The 18,609-nt window shown below is 55.3% G+C and overlaps 1 protein-coding gene across 10 annotated transcripts in view; it reads right to left on the bottom strand.

Annotated features, from left to right (window-relative positions):
* Nucleotides 1-1,426: 1,426 nt before the first annotated feature.
* The window catches only part of PLEKHG3 (pleckstrin homology and RhoGEF domain containing G3), a 60,175-nt gene continuing 42,992 nt past the window's right edge, over nt 1,427-18,609 (bottom strand). For 5 of the 10 annotated variants that reach the window (XM_039875232.1, XM_039875231.1, XM_039875229.1 and 2 more), the window contains 17 exons: nt 16,255-16,641; nt 15,056-15,153; nt 13,777-13,846; nt 13,395-13,441; nt 13,135-13,285; nt 12,917-13,048; nt 12,522-12,704; nt 12,223-12,315; nt 11,879-11,965; nt 11,587-11,620; nt 11,141-11,239; nt 8,309-8,347; nt 7,866-7,888; nt 7,027-7,365; nt 6,430-6,543; nt 3,276-4,689; nt 1,427-2,789 (listed from right to left, as the gene is read on the bottom strand). In XM_039875232.1, coding sequence (XP_039731166.1) covers nt 2,071-2,789; nt 3,276-4,689; nt 6,430-6,543; nt 7,027-7,365; nt 7,866-7,888; nt 8,309-8,347; nt 11,141-11,239; nt 11,587-11,620; nt 11,879-11,965; nt 12,223-12,315; nt 12,522-12,704; nt 12,917-13,048; nt 13,135-13,285; nt 13,395-13,441; nt 13,777-13,846; nt 15,056-15,153; nt 16,255-16,602 — 3,990 coding nt within the window. In that variant the 5' untranslated portion in view covers nt 16,603-16,641 and the 3' untranslated portion in view covers nt 1,427-2,070. The remainder of the gene's footprint in view (nt 2,790-3,275; nt 4,690-6,429; nt 6,544-7,026; nt 7,366-7,865; nt 7,889-8,308; nt 8,348-11,140; nt 11,240-11,586; nt 11,621-11,878; nt 11,966-12,222; nt 12,316-12,521; nt 12,705-12,916; nt 13,049-13,134; nt 13,286-13,394; nt 13,442-13,776; nt 13,847-15,055; nt 15,154-16,254; nt 16,642-18,609) is intronic. The other 5 variants (XM_039875227.1, XM_039875228.1, XM_039875226.1 and 2 more) reach the window with 5 other exon arrangements.

The raw sequence follows: 18,609 nt of genomic DNA, 5'->3' as shown, positions 1-18,609 counted from the left end.
CAGGTCCTGTGCCTCACCTGAGACTCTGAGAAAAGCTCGCGTGGTCATGCATTCAGTCATTATGAGCTCAGGACAGAGACCATAGCTGGACATCAGAATCACTAGAATCGCCATGCCTGGGGTTCATCTCCAAAGGGGAAGGTTTCGTTTGGTCTGGGTGGGTAGAATGTAGGCATGGTCATTTTCCAAAAGGCTCTGGTGATGGTTCTAATGGGCAGCCAGTGAGAACCACTGAGCTAGTCCCAGACATACCTAGATAGTTGTGTAAGGGTCAGCTGGGGACAGCATCGTGCTTCCCAGGCCCCACCTGCTGAAGAGCCTGTCAGGGAGTTTGAGAAACAGCCAATCATTCATCTCTTTCAATTGACATGAGAAAAAAACAAGAGTTTAGGTGACCCAGCTAGTTAATGGCAAGGCCAGACCTGAGACCAAAACCTGGTCCTCACCCCAGTACGTTTGTGGCTGCTCAGCGTCATAACTGGAGACTTGCCTGGTAGAAGCCAGCTCTCTCCTCAGCAACTGTGGAAGTGGCCACAGATCATTCGGGGCAGCTGGCAGGACGCAGACTAGCTCTGCCCTGTCTCCACTTGCCTTTAATCTTCCCTTGACCTCAACAGACTCTGCACACCCATCTTCAGGCTGAGCCCATCCCCAGTCAGAACACTCTCACAGCCCTCAACCAGCAGGCCTGTGGGGACACCTGAGGACAGTTCTACCACCTGGGTCCTGCAGCCCCACTCCTCCCAGGCCCAAGCCAAAAAAAAAAAAAAACAAAAAAAAAAAACCAGGGTGAAACAAGACTAGTCCACCATAGAGAAAGGGCAGAAAACCCAACTAGGAATAGGGAGGCACTCAGCCCTTTTGAATCAAAGATAATTTTTTGAGAATTGGATAAAAACTTAGGATCCATCCCAGAAAAATGTACTTGTACTCCTCAGCCACCTTAAGACATTTCTAGGCTCCAAGTTTAGAATCCTCGTCTCCTAGGATGTCTCCTGGGAATGAGAGGGAGAAAAGAGTAAAAGGTACCAGACATTGGAAACTTCTACCTATTAGAAAAGTCTTCCATTTTATTCCTCCCCACCCACCCCCCCCCGCCCCCAACACACTGCTTTTAGTCTAACTAAGCCCTTGAGGAAAAGAGCTAAAGGCTGGCATGAAGCCCCTGCCCCCAAGACAGGATGCCAGGCTACAGGTAGAAAGAGAAGTCCATAGAGTAGCAAGAGATCAGGTCCCTTCCTGCACATCCTGCTGCCCCAGCCTCCCCCATGAGCACCCTGGTGCCTCGTGCTTCATGAGCATGGACGGTGAATGAGTGAACGTGGAAGCTGCAACCTTCGTGGTCCACTTCCCCGACACCCCTGGCTCCTGGCTACGATCAACTCTCCCCACCCCAGCCAGGCCCAGGAAGGAGGCCACACACAGGTCGGTTGGTCAGCAGTGGTTATTGCACCATTGGCAAGTAATGAAATGTGTATGTATACATTAGCGACAACCACAGGGTCAGCAAGACAACCCACAAAAGTACCTGAACTAAGTCCGTTACATTCTTCACGGGAGAGGAATCAACAGAAGAACATACACTCATGCGCACATACAAATACACCATAGAATGGAAAACAATAAATTATGGACCTCATTCCTGCTTGGAACCTAAGAAAAGGCACAGAGAAAGAGCAAAGCCTCCCCAGGCCACTTTCTTGCATCTCCTCTGGCTGGGCTCCTCAGTCTGGCAGTGCCCAGCCAACGCTGGAGGCCTGAGCAGGGCTTGCTCTCCCTGGGAAGAGGTGAGCTTAAATATTTGGCTTCTTATCAGAGAAGAACTATATACAAGGGAGGTGGCCACATGGGCCTCAGGGAAGCGGGGCTCCTCTGGGCCTGTGGAAAGTCATCGTGCGCCTGGGGGAGCAGCAACACTTTCACAACAGATGAGGGCACTTGCCGAGTACACCAGAGCACTGTTCCAGGGCAGGGACTTCCCGAGGGCTGAGTGGGGCTCCTGTGAGGTGAGCTCCTGTGTGCCAAGGTTCCGCCCCACCCCCCAGCTCCTCCCTCCCCCAGGACTCGGAGTCAACCTACAGAGTTCAAGGCCTGGAATTTCTCCCTTAGGTTTCTCACTCTGCCCTGCTGGCTTGGGTCCACGGGGTCCCTAGGACCTTCTTCCTTCAGCTGATACTCTGCAGACTCCTGCAAATCCTGGCCCTGCCCCACCATGTCTGCTGGTGAGCTCGGTCCCTGCCCACTGCCCTCCTCCAGCCCCGCAGCAGGGCCAGGCAGGGGTCCCTTCTCCAAGACAATCACCCGCCGGTTGTCCTCTAGGGTGAGATCTGCCGTGACGTACAGGGGGGCATCCTCTCCATCTGGACCGGGAGGCTGGGACTGAGCGGCCTCTGGGCCCGCCCGGCCCCTCTTGGCTCTCAGGCTGCAGCAGCGGCCCACCCTGCCCGACAGAGGAGGCTCCACCATGTTCTCTGGCACCGAGCGGCTCCGATTGACAGGCAGACCTCGGGACCGGCTGCCCTCAGCCTGGACCGCCTCATCGTGGGAGGCGTATTTGGAGCAGAGCTCTCGGACATCAGGCCAGTTGAAGGTCTCAGTGTCCAAGGGGCTGAGGGGGCTTCTGGTGGAGGGCCGGGCGCCAGGTGAGGTGGTCCTCGGGTTGGTGGCAGAAGGGCTGAAGGAGAAATGCTCCGGTGACGTCTCCCCTGCAGAGCAGGGCTTGGGCGGGCTGTGCTTCTGGGCCAATGTTTGCTCGTGGTTGAGGGGAGACAGCACTGGCTTTCTCTTACCTGTGAGGAGAGAGAACACCTGAATCACTGGGCGAGAGGAGAGAGTGAGCTCTGAACAGCCTTCAACCAGCGAGGCTGGTTGGTGGAGTTTTGGGTGTGATAATGGAGGAGACTCTCATTTACCATCCACCGCCCCTTTATCAAAGGGAAATGGGAAGAATTAAGAAAAGGCCATGGACAAGGGGTCAAGAGTCAAAGGAGGACAAGAGCTCCATTTTCCTGGAAAAGAGGAGGCGTGGCCACATTTGCTCCAAAGGTCTCCGCTGCTCAGGAAGAGTTGGGGGAGGGCAGTGAAAGGGCTCGACCAGGGCTGCATGTGTGGCCTTGGGGTGTCACACCGGCTGCCAGGGCTCACCCAGGCCCTCACTGTGGGGTCCAGTCCTCCAAGGTTCTTTAGGGGTCCCTTCCCCGCAGAAGCCAAGTGGCTCCAAAAAGGCTCTTTGGCCCCAGGCTTGAAGGAGGGGCCCACTCTCCATCCCGTCATACCTTTGCCACCAGACTGTGTTCCAGCTTCCTCCTGCAGGCAGGGAATGATGGGAGCTGCTCTCTCCCACTGCAGTGGTGGCCTGGTTGTCACTGCCTTGCTCTTGATCCGGAGGCTGTACTGGCGGGCCAACTGGTAGACCCTGTTCTTGACTCTCTCACTCACATGACTGTCCATCACGTGGGAGAGCTGCACAATGCGGGGGTGCAGCGGGGCCACCAGCTCTCCCTGGGAGCCGCTGCTCAGCTCTTTCACCAGTTCCTTCAGCTCCTGGGCAAGGTGGGCAGGGCTGGGCCGCTCGGTGGGTGAGGCGCTCTCCGGTGAGGCAGTGGCCGACTCCTCGGTGATGGCCCCCAGCTCATGTTCCTCCAGGATGAAGAGTGGCTCATGCAGGTCAAAGCCATTAGCCTGACCTTGGCCTGGCCCCTTCCGAGGGCTCCCCCCGGAAGCCTCTATTCCCTCCCAGATCTTCACAATTTCTGAAGAAGGGCGGAACTCAGCATCTGTGATAGGAGTTGGGTCCCCAGCACCTGCCTGGCCTGGTCCTGGAAGGTCAAACAAGGCCCATGAAGCTGGCCGGGAGCCCACCTGTCTCTTGTGCCCCAGTGGAGCCAATGGCTCTGCGTCCGGCCTGGGAAGGCTATTGAACCTGGAAACCGAGTTCCTCACCAGGCCTTTGGGGATATAGGAGAGGCTCTCCCGGCGCCGGATGCTAAAGCTGGCATCGTGGTGCTCTGCATTTTCATAGTAGCTCTTGATTTTGTCCAGCAACAGCCGATCTCGGGTAGAGAGCATCGATTCCTTCTTGCAGGAAGACCTGTCAGGCTCCACTGGGCAGCCTGGGCTTGGGGGCTCTGTCCCGTTGACAGAAGGGCCACTCTCTGTGGCCACCCCCACACAGAGGTCCATTTCTGGGGAGAGCTGAGAGCTGAGGGAGTCTGTGGTGCTGCCATGCCGGGACGGGCCCTTCTCGCTGCCCTCTAGGCTGAGCACACTGCTGCTCCGGCTGGTCAGCCTCGGGGTCCCGAAGCCAGTGGGCTTGCCATCCTCCAGTGCCAGGCTGCTCCGCCGAGAGAAGCTGCTGACGAACCGCTCAGCAATAACACTGGCCTGGTCCAGCACAGAGGGTGGCAGAAGGCTCTCGGGCTCCTGGGCAGCCCCCATTTCTTCTTCTTCTTCCTCTTCCTCCTCCTCCTCCTCCTCACTGCTCAGGGCCTTAATGTCCTCGGTGCTCTCTGCCACCACGAAGTCCACCATGTCACTTGGGTGGGCCAGTCCCAGCAGCTCCTGATGGGCGTCGAGCTGTGTTTCCAGGACTTCTGGAGACTCTGTATCTGAGGGCATCTCCTCAGCGCTGGGACCTTCCAGGGCAGCAAACACCTCCTGCTCTGTCCCAGGCTCAGGGTCTGGATCAACCTGGGACAGCACAGAGAGCTCGTATGAGACCCGGGGGAGAAGGAGACAGCACGGCCTACTCAAAGCCTAGTGAGACTGGGCTGCGGTTAGGGCTGAAGGGGCAACAGGCCCTTAAGGGGAATCAGAACACGATGCTGTCCTGTAGTGACCCTACAGCTGGGGTGCTGGGCCCATCTCCTCAAACTCAAGGAGGCTTCTAGGAACACAGATGGGGAGAGCGGCGGCCCCTCTCTGTGGCAGCCTGCCTGGGCGCTACAGGGACAGACGGGAACACACAACACAGGGTCAGAGACATGGCGCCAGGATTCCCTGCCCACTGGTGACAACAGCTCCCTAAAGCCCTCGAGGCTCCCCACGTGGGGGTTGTTCTGGGTTCAAACCCAGGCCTGAGCCACATGAGGCCACTCCAGCTTCCCTGAGGGGCCAGAGCCTCCCGTGTGGCTCAGGGTCCAGGGGGCACAAAGGCCACATGCTGGAATCCTGTCGGAGGGTGAGAGAGAGGTGTGGCTCCCATGCCCGACTCTGCATACGCGCCCCGCAAACTGCCCCACAAACGGATGAGGAAGGAAGCAAATTTGAGAACTCCCTCCTGACCACCTTGGAGTTCATTTGAACCACAAAACTGGCCAGTACAGGCAGTTTTCCAGAGGTCTTTAGGGAGGAGATAAGCAAACACTCTATATTCTGAGGAATCAGACTTGATTCCGATTAGTCTAGTCCAGAGTCTGCAGAGAAGAACCCATGACCTGGACCTACACTATCCAGCTGAGTAGCCACCAGAGTAGCCACCAGCCATGCAAGGCTCCTGAGCACAGACCTCTTGGTCTGCAGGTGGAGCTAGTCCAAATTGAGAGCCGCTGTAAGGGTAAAATCCACACCAGACTATAAAAACTTCATGTAAAAAAAAGTACAAAATGTCTCATTAATAGCGTTTTGTACTGATTATACACTGAAATAATAGTTTGGACATACTGGGTTAAATAATTTTTTAACGTTATTGGACAATTTAAAATTACACTTGCGGCTCGCATTCCACTGCCACTGGACAGGGCCACTCTAGACTCTTATCCAACATCTTCCAAGCTTCTCAGTTGGGTCCTGGCTGTGAGGCCCACCCTGGGATCTAGGCCTCGCAAACTTTTTCCTGTAACTTTGGGAAAGCAAAGGACTCCGTTTCCAGACAACCCACAGATAGCGTGGGGGGCGGGGCAGGAAGAAGAGCGTGGGCTTCTAAGTCAGAGAGCCAAGTTTGGTCTCAGCTCTGCCCCCAGATGCTGCCCAATGTCAGGCACACATCACTCAACCCCTTTGAGCCTCTTTCTCCCTCGTAGAGCTGTTGCAGAGAATAGAAGGAAGAAATAAACCTCAGACATGTAGGGGTGTCCAGTAGTCATCAATGCCCTACCACTTTTCCCGGGTAGGCACAGGAGTGATTCAAATGTCTGGCATGCTGGCAGGAGCAGGGTTATGGCTGATACAAGAAGGCATGGCAGAGGGGACCTAAAATCTGGTCACTTATGCTAACTGTGCCCCTTGGCAAGGGACTAAATCTGCCCAAAGGAAGGGGCGCCTCTTACTAATTCACAGGCCAGACAGGCTTCCTGAAGCAGTGAGGGTTCTGGGGAGTGAACAATACCTGGCCCTATGGGCCCAATGGGACAGCCTGAAAGCCCCACCTGCAGACCACATCTGGGCTCCAGATGCCTCTGCACTATCCCCTTCTTCCTGCTGGCCACTCACCTCCGGCAGGGAAGAGATGGACTCAAAGCTCATACGTTTCTCAGCACTGGTTGGAGACCGGCTACTGGGTCTCCGGCAGCTCTTAGGATCCTCAGACTCCCTGCGCCCCTTTCCCTGCAGCAAGCAGAGGAGAGTCAGCTCCCGGGACAATGGGGAGCCGATCCCTCCTGCATCCCACCCCGGGCAGCACCTCCTGAGCCCTCAGGGGGCTGGGCTTTGCTGAGAGCCAGCCTTGGGCCTGAGCCATTCCAGAGTCAGCCTGAACTGCCAGGTCTGGGGACACAGAAATCCCTGCCAGGCATGTGGCCTCAGAAAGGTCCAACCCCCTTGACCCTTCCAGCCCTGCTCTGTGCTGGCTTCTCCCCCTCCCCAAGGCACCCACCCCATTAGTCATGCTCGTTGGGTAGTATACTAGTTAGCACTCAGTACTGGAACAGCACATGCCAAGGGCTCACTAGAGTGTGACAGTGAGTGAGGGGTTAAGGAGTGCTGATGGCAGGAGTAAAGGAAAAAGGACAGAGGGGCGGGGACTCTCAGATGGGCATGCACGTGCCAGCCAACATGCAAGGAGGAGGGGAAATCAAAGAGACACCTCACCATAGCGCCCCGGGAGAAAAGTAAAGCGTTGGCCCGATAGTGCCAGCAGTGGAGGGCGGCCAGCAGGGAGCTGGCAAAGTCGGCTACCTGCTCCGCCACTGCCAGGCTCTCCTCCTCCTCCTCCTCTTCCTCTGAGCCTGGGGGCTCCGGCCCAGACCCCTTTTCGCTGCCTTCATGCCCTGCCAGGTCCTCCAGAGAGACCTGAAAAGCCTGCTCCTCCTCCTCCTCCTCCTCCTGCTCCTCCTGCTCCTCCCGGGCAGCCCCTTCAGCCTCCGGCTGCAGACCCCGAGTACGGGGGCGCTGCCCAAAGTCCAGGAGAGTGCCAGCACTGCCCGCATGCTGTTCAGAGTACAAGACCCCCTCGTGACTAGCCTCTGGGCAATCCTCCCTCCTCCTGCCAGTGGTTGGGGGTGAGGAGGCTTTACACAGAAAGCCACATCTAGATGCTAACCCCTGGTCTCCACTGGGGCCCGGTGAGGATGGGGAGCGGGGGGTGTCCTCAAGGTGGGAAGCTGGGACCTGGAAAAGTTAGGACTGGAGCCTGGTCAGGAACTCAGGACCCAGAGAGGCCTGCCTGCCCCAGAGAGGGAGAATGAGAGGATCCAGGCTGGGCAGGCCACTACTAGGGTGCCATTCTAGGAAGGGTACAGAAGGGTCCCCAGGATGAGGGCCACAGCTTATTCATCTCTGTGACCCTCGTGAAGAACCAGGTGCACAGGAGGTGCTTGATAGGTATTCGCGAAATGAATGAAGACAATGAGAGCTGAAGGGGCCGGGGGATGACCTAGGCAGTCCCGCCCACCTCTGTCCAGCCAGTCTCCTCTGCCCACTAGCCTTACCTTCATTCCTGCTGCTCTGGCTGCTGCCACCACCACAGGGTTCCAGCACATGGGTGAAGGGGAGTGGAGGGGAGAGGGGTAAGCAGGACAAAGAACTTCTTTATAGAGGCCAGAGGCCTTAAGCCCCCCGGGGAAGACCACTCTAGGGGCTCCTACTCGCACAATCCTCCCTTGGTCCCCTGGGTTTTCAAAGGAATGACTGACAGACCAGGAGCCCCGGGGGTGCAGAGCAGCACAGATCTGTGTGCGTCACTTGCTCCTGCTGTTACCCGAGGATAGAGTAGAGGGAGCTCAAGGCCCCTCCCTAGATAGCAGGAGCAAGGAACAGAGACGGCATTTCCTCTGCGCTGTCCTAGACACCCCCACCCAAGCGGTTACCTGTGTCACCTTCCTGTCCCCACCCTAGAGCTCGCTGGGAATGGCTATCGACCTTTCATACTCACCTTTCTCGCTGAGCTGCCTGAGCAGGTGTCTGGTCGGCTCTGAGGAGGAAAGCAAACGGGCAGTCACAGTGCAGGCCTGGAAGCAGTTGTGCCTGGCCCTGTTCCCATGCCCACAGCACCACTGGTCCATCACCAGAGCAAAGTCCACTTGGGCCTGGCCCCACTGCAGCCCTACAGCCTGAAGGAGGCTGCCCACACCTACTCCATAGGGAGGCAGGGCCTGGGCCACTCCCATCTAGCCCCGGAAACTCCACTGTGACCGCCAGCCCCCAAGAGCAGCACTGCCCACAGTCCCCACTAGCTCACCTCACCCGCACCCTCAGTTCTGGAGCCACAACCCCATGCTGCCCCCTTCAGACCAACTAGCCACATCTCTAGAGGTCCCTGGCTCCACCTCGACCCCACCCTCCCTGCATTAAGCACATAAGCACATAAGCTACAGCCCAGGCCAAGCTCCCTCACAGCACCCCAGCTGGAAAGCAGAGGTCGCACCGGACTTTCTACGGCCCTTAAGGCCTGGCACCACGAAGCTTCGCGGCCTGCTGGGGAGTGTTGCCCAGCTGCACAGGGGCTGACCAGGCTCTGGGGACAGGATACAAAACACATCCATTAGGCTGATGATATCATCACCTTGTACCCCAGCCTTTCCGGGGATAGACCTGAGACAGGCAGGTCCCTAGGGATAAGAGGACACATGTCAAGGGACCTCTCTACCAAGCCTGGCCTTAGCCCATAGTGTCCTTGCCCAACTGGCTTTAAGTGGGAGGCCCACTATAAACATGGAGCCAAAAGAAAAGTCTACTGGGGTCTCACTGCTCCTGGGCAGGGGAATCTTTTTCCTACCAAGATGAACTCACTCACTCTACACAAACACACACACACACACACACACACACACACACACACACACAGTCTGTCTCTCTCTCTCTCTCTCTCTCTCTCTCCATGCACAATATAAGCAAACATCCAACGGTTTTTAAAGCAAGAAATATAAAATGCTCAACTCCTTCATTTTAAAACTTACAATAAAAAACATTTAATTTGTCAATAATGCCAGTAGCATCTTACTTATCCATACAGTGTATTTATTAATCTGCCCATCTCAGCTCTCTGGAAGTAAGAAGTAGGAAGCAGAAAAGGCCCAGAGACAGAGTTGTCGACTGAGAGCCGGCGCTAAGGTGCTTGCCTGGGCCCCACGTCCTCCCTCTCGGCGACTTCCTGGCCTGCTTTCACACACACTTCTCACAAGTTTGGTCGACCGATTTCTGAGAGGGGGGGAAGAAAGGATACTACAGGCAAGTACACGAAGATAGGTGAGAAGGAACACTCTTCCATGTTAAAATGGACACAATATCTCAAATGTGGGCTAACTGTATGGCAACCCACAGCCCCGCACCTGGGGGCCCTGGAGAATCCAGCAGCTCAAACACACCAGTGATAACACTGCACCGCTCCAGGGAAGTTCAGCTGTGGTCAGCATCATCCTCTCTTTTAAAGGCTCGAGAGTAGGAAGCGTGTTTTAGAAAGATGTGTTTTAGAAAGGGTTCAAAGTGAAACACAAAAACAAGCACGCAAAACCCAACTCTTTATTATTAGAGTTTCCAGGCTAAAATCTCAGCCATGGGGAAACCTAAGCTCTGAAAAGGCTCATTTTCCGAGTGGCTTGATGGCTACAGTTTGGATGCTAACGGACGACAGATGGCATTGCTATTACTACCACCACCACCACTGCTTACTAAACACGTCCATGTGCCAGAAGCCTCCAATTTAAAGCTATGGCAGGTTAAGGGAGAATTCTAGAAGGACGGGAAGAGAATGACAGAAGAAAGGAAAGGAAAATAGGAAAGGTCCAAGACCTAGGAAGTAACACCAGCAATTTGGGGCTTTTAACATATGGCACCATAAAAATTTGCAACCATGACGAGTTTGCCTAAGATTCAAGGTCCACTGGGAGCAATACTAAAAATAAAACCACAAAAGCTTTCCAGAGACTGCTTGGCTCTAACATCTAGAAGACCAAAGGCCACAAGTCAATCCACTCAGTTGTTCAAGGGACCCGTACATCATGGCCAATCAAAGCCCAATGCACTGTGGAGATCCGAAGGACATTGCTCCCGGTCACTCCCAAATCTTTCTCTCCAAAAGTCTCTAAGACAATTCTCACCCTAACATCCATCTCATGAATAAGTTGGGCAATGCCCAGCTAAATCGAATCTGTCCCCAGGCCTCAGACTGTGAAAGGCGGAGGCAAAACAGATATAGAAAACACACATACACACACTCATCACCACAACTATTAGGAATAAAAGCAAGTTCTCTTTTTTAATGGATGATTCACTCCAATAACTCCAGGTACACAGCAGCAAGCCCAGTTACAGAAGAAAACCCAGAAGAAGAAAATGGAATTTTTTCCTGAGACCCAAAGTAAATATTTTCTGTCTGGATTTGGTGCCACTTGTGAAGTCTAACTTGTTTTCCCCACGTCCTGCCTCTGCTGCTCCACAACTGAGCTGGGGCCCATCCACGATGCCCGAGCATTACTCCTGGCTGACTCTCAGTATTCCAAGTAGTGAAGGAAGGAGGTTTCAGCTGCAGGGGAGCTAAGGAGGGCTGCCAAGGCCTGAGTGAACAAGCATCCTACGGCCTTGGAAAAGGTGGGCTGCCCAACCCTGGTGGGCGAGAAGGGCCCAGAGGTGCCTGGCGAGGGTAGCACAGGGGGAGGATGCTCCATACACACCCATCCTGCTCTTTCCCAGAAGGGGAGCTGGCCCCTAATGCTGCTGCAAACGGTCCCCTGCCTGGTCCAGGGTCCTACGAAGAGGCCACTCTTACCAGATTGCCGGCGCCCCTGGCGCACATGGGTCGACACCTCGTCCTGGGAGGACCAAGCCTTCTTCAGGCGCTCTGGGCTGTAGCGGTACCGATTGGGATCTGCACCCAGGAGAGACAATCAAGCCTTTGGGATACTATCAGCCTTGGCCTAGACTCTGACCATACCCGACCACACCTCTGCTGCCCACCCCAACTCAAGGGGCCAGAAGCCTCCAAATCTCCCTCCTCTTCCACCCCCTTCTCTCTGGGAGCATCAGACACCGAGTGCTGCCCGTCAGCACTATTGTGCCCCCAGTCTCATAGTAGACCCCCCAGGCCTTGACAAAAGAAGCCACCCTATTCTCCCTGCTCCCTGGAATATGTGTCAAGCAAAGCTTCCCCAGGATGCAGCCTGACCTAGAGTGGAGCACAATTAGGGACAAAGCAGGCAGAAAGGGTATACTTACAATAGGAATCCATTTCCAAGATGGCTTCCTTGGCCTGGAAGGGAAGGAAACCCACATGGTTACTACCTTGCCATGTGTCATGCCTCCCACGGCCCACAGACTCACTCTGGCTGCTCCAGGATGCCCACAGTGCTGTGCTGAGGCCTGTGGCATCTGCTGAACTGACCCCCACTGTCCAGAGGAGCCAATGTCCAGAGGGAGAGACCCCAGTGGACCCCCACAGCTGGCTCTGAAGGACACCCTCTTCTTGCACCTCATTAGGAGCTGGGGTGGGGACACCCCAGGAACTCACCTTCTGGGGGATGGTGGTGTGGTGGTTTTCTAGAATGAGCCTCTTGATGTGGTGAGTCCAGTTTCGTTTCTCCTCTACTGTTTTGGCCTGGGAGAGGGAGCCAGGCAGGGGTTACCACAGGCCTATAGCCATGTGGCATGAGCCGTGCTCCCGCGGATCAGGGCCGAGGTGGAAAGAAGGCCTCTGTAAGACCCCTGTGCAGTTACCTGGACTCATTGTCACAACCCTGAGATGTGCCCACAATGACCTCTACCTTCCAGAGGGAGACCCTGAGGCTCAACGCAGCCAAGCGAGCAGAGGAGGCAGGTCTGTCCCCAGCCCGAGCACCCCAGCCCACCCCTCACCTGGATGCTGTACTGCTGCTTGCTGTGCTTGTAGTGGGTGACGGTGAAGCACAGGGAGTCTCTGGTGCTTTCAATCAGCATGAGGGAGGAGCACTGGAGCAGAGGGAGAGGGCAGTCACGCACAGGGGGAGAGCGGCCACTGACCTGGAGCCTCACTGAGGCCATCGGGGGAGCAAGGAGCGTAATCGCAGAAGGATGGAGCTGTGTCCACACCGCCCCAGGGCCTGACGAAGAGGGGAAGGAGGGGAGTGGGGAAGAGGTGGGGGGGAAGGTAAAGGAGACGGCAGCAGCCTGGTTACCGGGATGTGACCCTTGTAGACAAAGTGGTCGCCCCGCTTCTTGGTGATGAGCAGTGCTTTATCAAAGAGGAAGAAAGTCTTCTCGTTGCGCACACGGTGCACACGAAATGTGCCCTCCAGGACAAGCTCCCCATAGATGGTCAGGTCCGGCCCCTTCCAGTTGATGAGCAGCGACTGAATCTCCTACAGCAGAGAAGCCCCAATCCTTAGGGTCAGGCTGCTCATGACCCTGCTGGGGACCACACAAGACCTCAGGAGGCTCCCGTAGATCCAGTCACCACTGGGTTTCCCCACAGAACACTACCCCTCAACTCACTCCAGCAGAGCAACCATGTTCCTTCTCCTAAGCCCTGCATCCACCCTATATGTCCCTACAGCCACCAGCCCTGGAGCACCTGGAGTCGGACTGCGTGCTCATGCCTCCTCTTCATGTCATTGATGTACCAGGCCACACAGGTCATGGTGTCAATAGCATCCTCCACCACCTCAAAGCCATCTTCTTCTTCATCAAAATGTTTGGCAATTTCCTGCGCAGGAGACAGGGGCTTACCCCAGATCCAAGGGCCCTACCCCACCCCCAGTCACCTATGTACTCAGGGGACCCTCAGGTTACCTGGAGCAGCAGGTGGTATTTGAGGATGCGCTGGACTGGCTTCAGCAGGTAGGAGCCCAAGGGCAGTGAGTGCTGCAGCAGCTCCTGCCTGTCCCGGAAGAACTTAGCCTGCTGCTTGTCCCGCATGCACTCCGTCAGGGCAGCCACCGAGCTGAGAGGGAGAAGGGGTTGTCACTACCTGGGAAGGCCTGGATGGGAAGGTGGGGGTGCTCCAGACTCACAAAATGGCTCTGCCTTTCCTCTCCACCACAATTACTCACTTGGGGTAGTTGTTGCAATACTGGGTGTAGATATCAAACTCTTGGCTCTAAGGAGAAACCAAAAATAATGACATCAGGGAGAATTTCCTTTGACTATAAACCCAGGTGTGCCAAAGACATGCCCCTGGCCCTCAGAGCAATTCTGGCCCCTTTTCTCAAGTGTCTGCAGATCCATCTTTGTACCCATCTGTCTAGGACATGCCATCCACCCAGCAACCCCTGGGGCTCCACCCCAGAATACCCTTCCCATTCCAAACAGGGCACCCAACACTTGCCCTGGAAAGGGGCCCCTAGGGCTCAGATGTCCTCTGAAGGTGGAAGTTCCTGTCCCACTGAGTCCCCAGCAAAGCGGGACAAGAGACAAGGACCTAGCTCTTCTTACCCTTTCCACAAAGCAGCTGGCGACAGCCACGGGGTCACTATTGCAGCTGTCCAGGTCTCTGAGTAGCTGGCTGGGCGAGAAAGAGTGGCCATCAGACCCCAGACCACTCGCAGCCTCCATAGCTGCCAACACACCATGCCCCCTCCCCAACCTCCTGATATCCAGATACACAGTCAGCCCTGATATCATGCCAAAGTGAGCCCTGTCCAGGGCAGCAACTACAAAAGCATCCAGCACCACTGCAAAGACGGGGAGCAAAGGAGGCCCACATGCTCAGCAAGCGAGAGAGGGAGGGGATACCAGTACCCACCTCGGGAGAAGATACAGCTCCTCTGCAGGCAGAAGGAGTCAAACACACAAAAGCAGAGATTACAGGAGGAAGGAGAGAGAGAGAGGACTTGAAAAAGAACCAAGGCCCCCAGTTCAGAAAGATCCGGGAAAAGGAGAGAGACAGGGTGAGCCCCAGCACCCCTTGTTCTTAATGGGGATGCTAAAGAAAATGCTAGAAATGGTGCCCCTTCTGCCTCCTCCTCCTGTACTCCCCACTTTTCCCAACTCCCCACCATCCAGCCTAGGTATCCCTCATAGACTTCTCCAGCTTGCACAGCAAGAAGTCCTTCTGCCCATCTTAAGAGGTCTGGGGTATGGTTCCTCCTGAGATTCAATGCTGTCCCCTCAAGCTCTGCTCCCCCAATCCGTGCCTTTCCCTGTGGCATCTGTGGGCCAAAATGGCACATGCCAGATACTCAAGGAGCCCCTCTGACCTAAAGTAGCACCTCACCAGGCATTGCTCAGCCTCCTCCAGACATCTTGCCTGATCTGTGCATTCTCCTAATGGGTCAGATCACCTCCAGGAGCCCTGACTTCCATGGGGTCAGTAGGACGATGGAGAAGAAATTAAGAGATGTGCGAGTAGGGGATCAAGATGAGAAGGTCAAAGGAGACACAAAGGGACAGAGGGAAAGAGCATCATGTGCAAAGGTCCAGCAATTTCCTGGGGTGTGCTGGCCCAGGTTGGACCCAACACACACATGGCCTCGGATGATCTCCCTGACGGGAAGGCACGGCGGCTCCAAGATACATGGTCCACATGTCCCCTCTCCTGCAGGGAGCTAACTATACCTTTGGATAGGGATGGACCACACTTTGCCATCCTCAGAGGTCAGGCTCTGGGCCCATCTGTCACAGCCCCCAGGACCAGAGACACCCAGGGCTCCTCCTTAGTTCCTAAGATGGGCCTTGCAGGCAGAACATGGTGTATGTCAGGCCCATTCCATACCTGTTCAGTGCATAGATGTTTTCTATGTTCCCAAAGAGGGCGCTGACTTGTTCTGGCTTCAGCAGCCCAGGTGTGTCGATGATCTTCAAAAGGTAGTCCTGCGTGGAGAAAGGCATCAGAACCCAGCTTCTCCTGGCACGACCCTGTCCCCCCAGCCACATCTCATTTCTGTACTGCATTTTACAGCTATGACATGATTTCACAGACATCACCTACTATACTGGGTTGGCTAGTTCCGCCCCCCCCAAATTAATATCCACTGAGAACCCCAGAATGTGGCCTTATTTGGAAAGAGGGTCTTTGCAGATGTGACTAGTTTACAATCTTGAGATGATATCACATTGGATTAGTGCCTTTTTAAGAGGAGAAGACACAGAAAAACCGAGAAGGCGGCAATGTTGATGACAGAGGCAGAGACTGGAGTGATGCGTCGACACGCCAAGGAACATCAAGGATGGCCAAGAGCCACCAGAAGCCGGGAAAGAGGCCTGGAATGCATTGCCCCTCAGAGCCTCCAGAAGGAACCAACCCTGCCAACATCTTGATTTCTGGCTCTGGCCTCCTAAACGAGACAGAATAAATTTCTGCGTCTTAAGCCACACAGTCTGTGGTAATCTGTTACAGCAGCCTCGGGAAGTGAATACACCTCGCTCCTCAGCGGGCAGTTTACTTGGTGGCAGCCGCACCTTCTCCTGTGCGCCGTGCATAGTGTGAAACAGTTCACGTCCATGGCCCTACAAGGCCGGTGCATCTTCATTTTACAGACGAGGAACCTAAGGTTCAGAGGGTCACCCACCTGCCCAGACCCCACAGCTAGGAAACAACAGAGCAGGGATCTGGGAGCAGAGAGGCCAGGTCCAGAGCCAGTTTCTTCACCTCATTCAGTCTCCACTGAGCACAGGAGTCCCTCCCCTCCTTGGCAAGAATGCCTACTCCCTGGGGATCTGCAGGAAGTTCTGCCAGCGGAGCAACTGACCCGACCCACAGTCATAAGGCAGTGTGAGCAGTCAGCAGCCTCCCGGGGGGCAGGAGACGTGAGGCCCCACTCCGGGGGAAGCAGGCCTTCTGAGATAAACGGCAGGAAGAACTGCCCTTCCACGGTGCCAGTAGGTGTATGCGAGAGCTGAGCCACGAAGGCCAGGGCCAGTCCCCACAGGAGTTGGGCAGACGCCCTGCCGACCTCAGCTCTGGAGCCTCACCTCCACGATGCTGCGCAGGTCCTGCACGTACATGCGCTCCGTTTCCACGATTTCCCGCACCACACGGCCCAGGTAGCTGAGCTTGTGCACGGGTGCCGCCGACGCCCGGCTGTTGAACGGGGATAGGGGTCCTTTCTTGTTCAGCCAGCTGCTAGAGTTGTTGTTGCTGTTGGGGGGATGCCGGCCACGCGGGGAGCCTGCCCCATTCTTGGCTAAGGCCTCGGGGCCACTAGGCTCCTCCATGGCACCTCGGCTGTCACGGGAGGAGCCCGACGAGGACGCGGTGGAGGTCAGGCTCACGGGCCGCTCCTGGCTGCCGTCCTGGCGGAGGGAGGCAGAGACGGGCATCCTGGCATCGCTGCCTGGCGGGAGCGCTCTGGAGAGATTCTGGGCGGGACAGACAAAGGGTCAAACCTCCGAGTCCTCACAGAAACAGGAAGTAAAATGGTGACTACCAAGGGCGAGGGGGCGGTGTGTATTATTTAATGTAAAGAGTTTCAGTCTTACAAGATAATAAAATTTCTGTAGATGAATCGGTGGTGATGGATGCACACCAATGTAAATGACATTAATGCCACCGAACTGTACACTTAAAAATGGATCACATATAGATTTTTATCTTATGTGTATTTCACCACAACTTTAAAAACAACTCTGAAGCCCCAAGAAGTCCCCCCCTCAGACGCTATGAGCATCTGCGAGGGTGCCCAAGGTATATTCCTTCCCCGAGTCCAACAGCGCCACCTCCACCTTTCCCAAGGTGGAGCAAAAGTGGACCACATCCAGGACATAAGGGCTCAGAAACCTGAGGTCTCAGAAAAGTAGAGAGGGCATCCCTGCCAGAGCAGCAGTCGGGGTGCCTTCTGATTGAATCTCAAGTACCTAGTCTCTCAGAGCCTCAGCTCCTCACCACCTGCCCCAGGGCTGTGTGCTCCAGGATGCAGCAACTTGCTGCATGCATGGCTCTGAAACTGATGCTTGGCCCAGGGCAAGGGCTCCATAAACTGTCTAAACAGTGATGAAATTGGTAGTTGTCAAAAAGCACTTCCCAAATGTCCACCTGTCAGGACCTGTGCTGGGGTCACCAGACAAGGACAGGCGAAGATCTGATTCTTATAATCTAAGAGGACACGCATGCCAGATGGTAATATTCTCCCCTGGATTACAACATCTCTGCACCATGAACATGAAACCTTATGGACACTGACAGAGAGGGCAGAGGAGATAGTACAAAGGCTGAGGCCAGCATCACCCCTGCCTCCAACCCTAGCACCTCGTACAGGCCCCTGACTCACCCTGACTCCCAGAGCACAGGAAATTCCCCAGGACTGAGCTCCCTAAACCCTCCCAGCACAACAAGCAGGAAGCGGCTCCCAGGTAAGGCAAACACAGCCTCAGGTGGACTTTATTCCCTGTACAGAAGGTGCAGCTCACAGCAGGGCCGGCCTAAAGCAGCAAGTCAGGGGAGGGGCTGTAGCCTGAGAAACACAAGAACACTCCACCACCAACCCGGAGGACAGAAGCTCACCAACGCCACTTTCTAAGAATGTACATTTGATTGCTATTTTCACAGGAAAAAAATTCCACAGCATCCCTCCCACCTCCACTGACCCAAAGCCTTCCATCCCTAGTTCTAGGCCTCAGAAGCTACCAGACCACAGGCTAGAGCTACGAGGAGGTACCATCACTCCAGGAGCTATGAATTTGCCCCCTGGTTTTCTGTGCCTCTGCCCCAACCTGAAAGCAGCGTCCCCAGTCTGTGCCAACACCCTCGGGTTCTGGCTTTTGCAAACGTTCTCTCTGCTTGGACATTATTTCCTCCCCCCATCTATCTCATGCCATACCATCCCCCCAAGCTACATCCCTTATACGCAACCCTCAGGTCTCAGATTAGAAGCCACACCCCCTCTCCCTGCCCAGAAATCAAACCTGGGGCACCTTCTGTATAACCCCACAGCACTCACAGTGTTACGCCTACTGTAGCACACACTGCCTGAGGTCATAACTGGTTTGAGAGCCCCTGCTCTAGACCATAGGTGACCTAAGGGCCAGGACCTTCAGGATGATATGGCAAATGAATAACGACAGTGAACAAATTGGTGCTTCCACTGAGCTGAGTCAGGAGCATTGAGAGGAGAGCATTGAGACCCACTTACCATGAAGGCTAGCCCAGCAAGGACCCACTCAAGCACTGTGCTTTGTCACTGTGTCTCAGCTGGGGGTGAGGAGGGGGTCAAGTCTGAGGTGCTCTTTTTGAGCCTCTCTTTTTGCAGATGAGGATACAGCACTGGGGCAAGTCCTGTATCCTCCCCCCCTTCAGGCACGACAAAAGAAGGATTAATTAACAGATTCATC

The sequence above is a fragment of the Pteropus medius genome, unplaced genomic scaffold, assembly GCF_902729225.1.
Source record: "Pteropus medius unplaced genomic scaffold, Ma_sr-lr_union100, whole genome shotgun sequence".
Classification (NCBI taxonomy): Eukaryota; Metazoa; Chordata; class Mammalia; order Chiroptera; family Pteropodidae; genus Pteropus; species Pteropus medius.
Note: the sequence above shows the minus strand (reverse complement) of the source record. Positions and strands in the feature narration are given on the sequence as shown.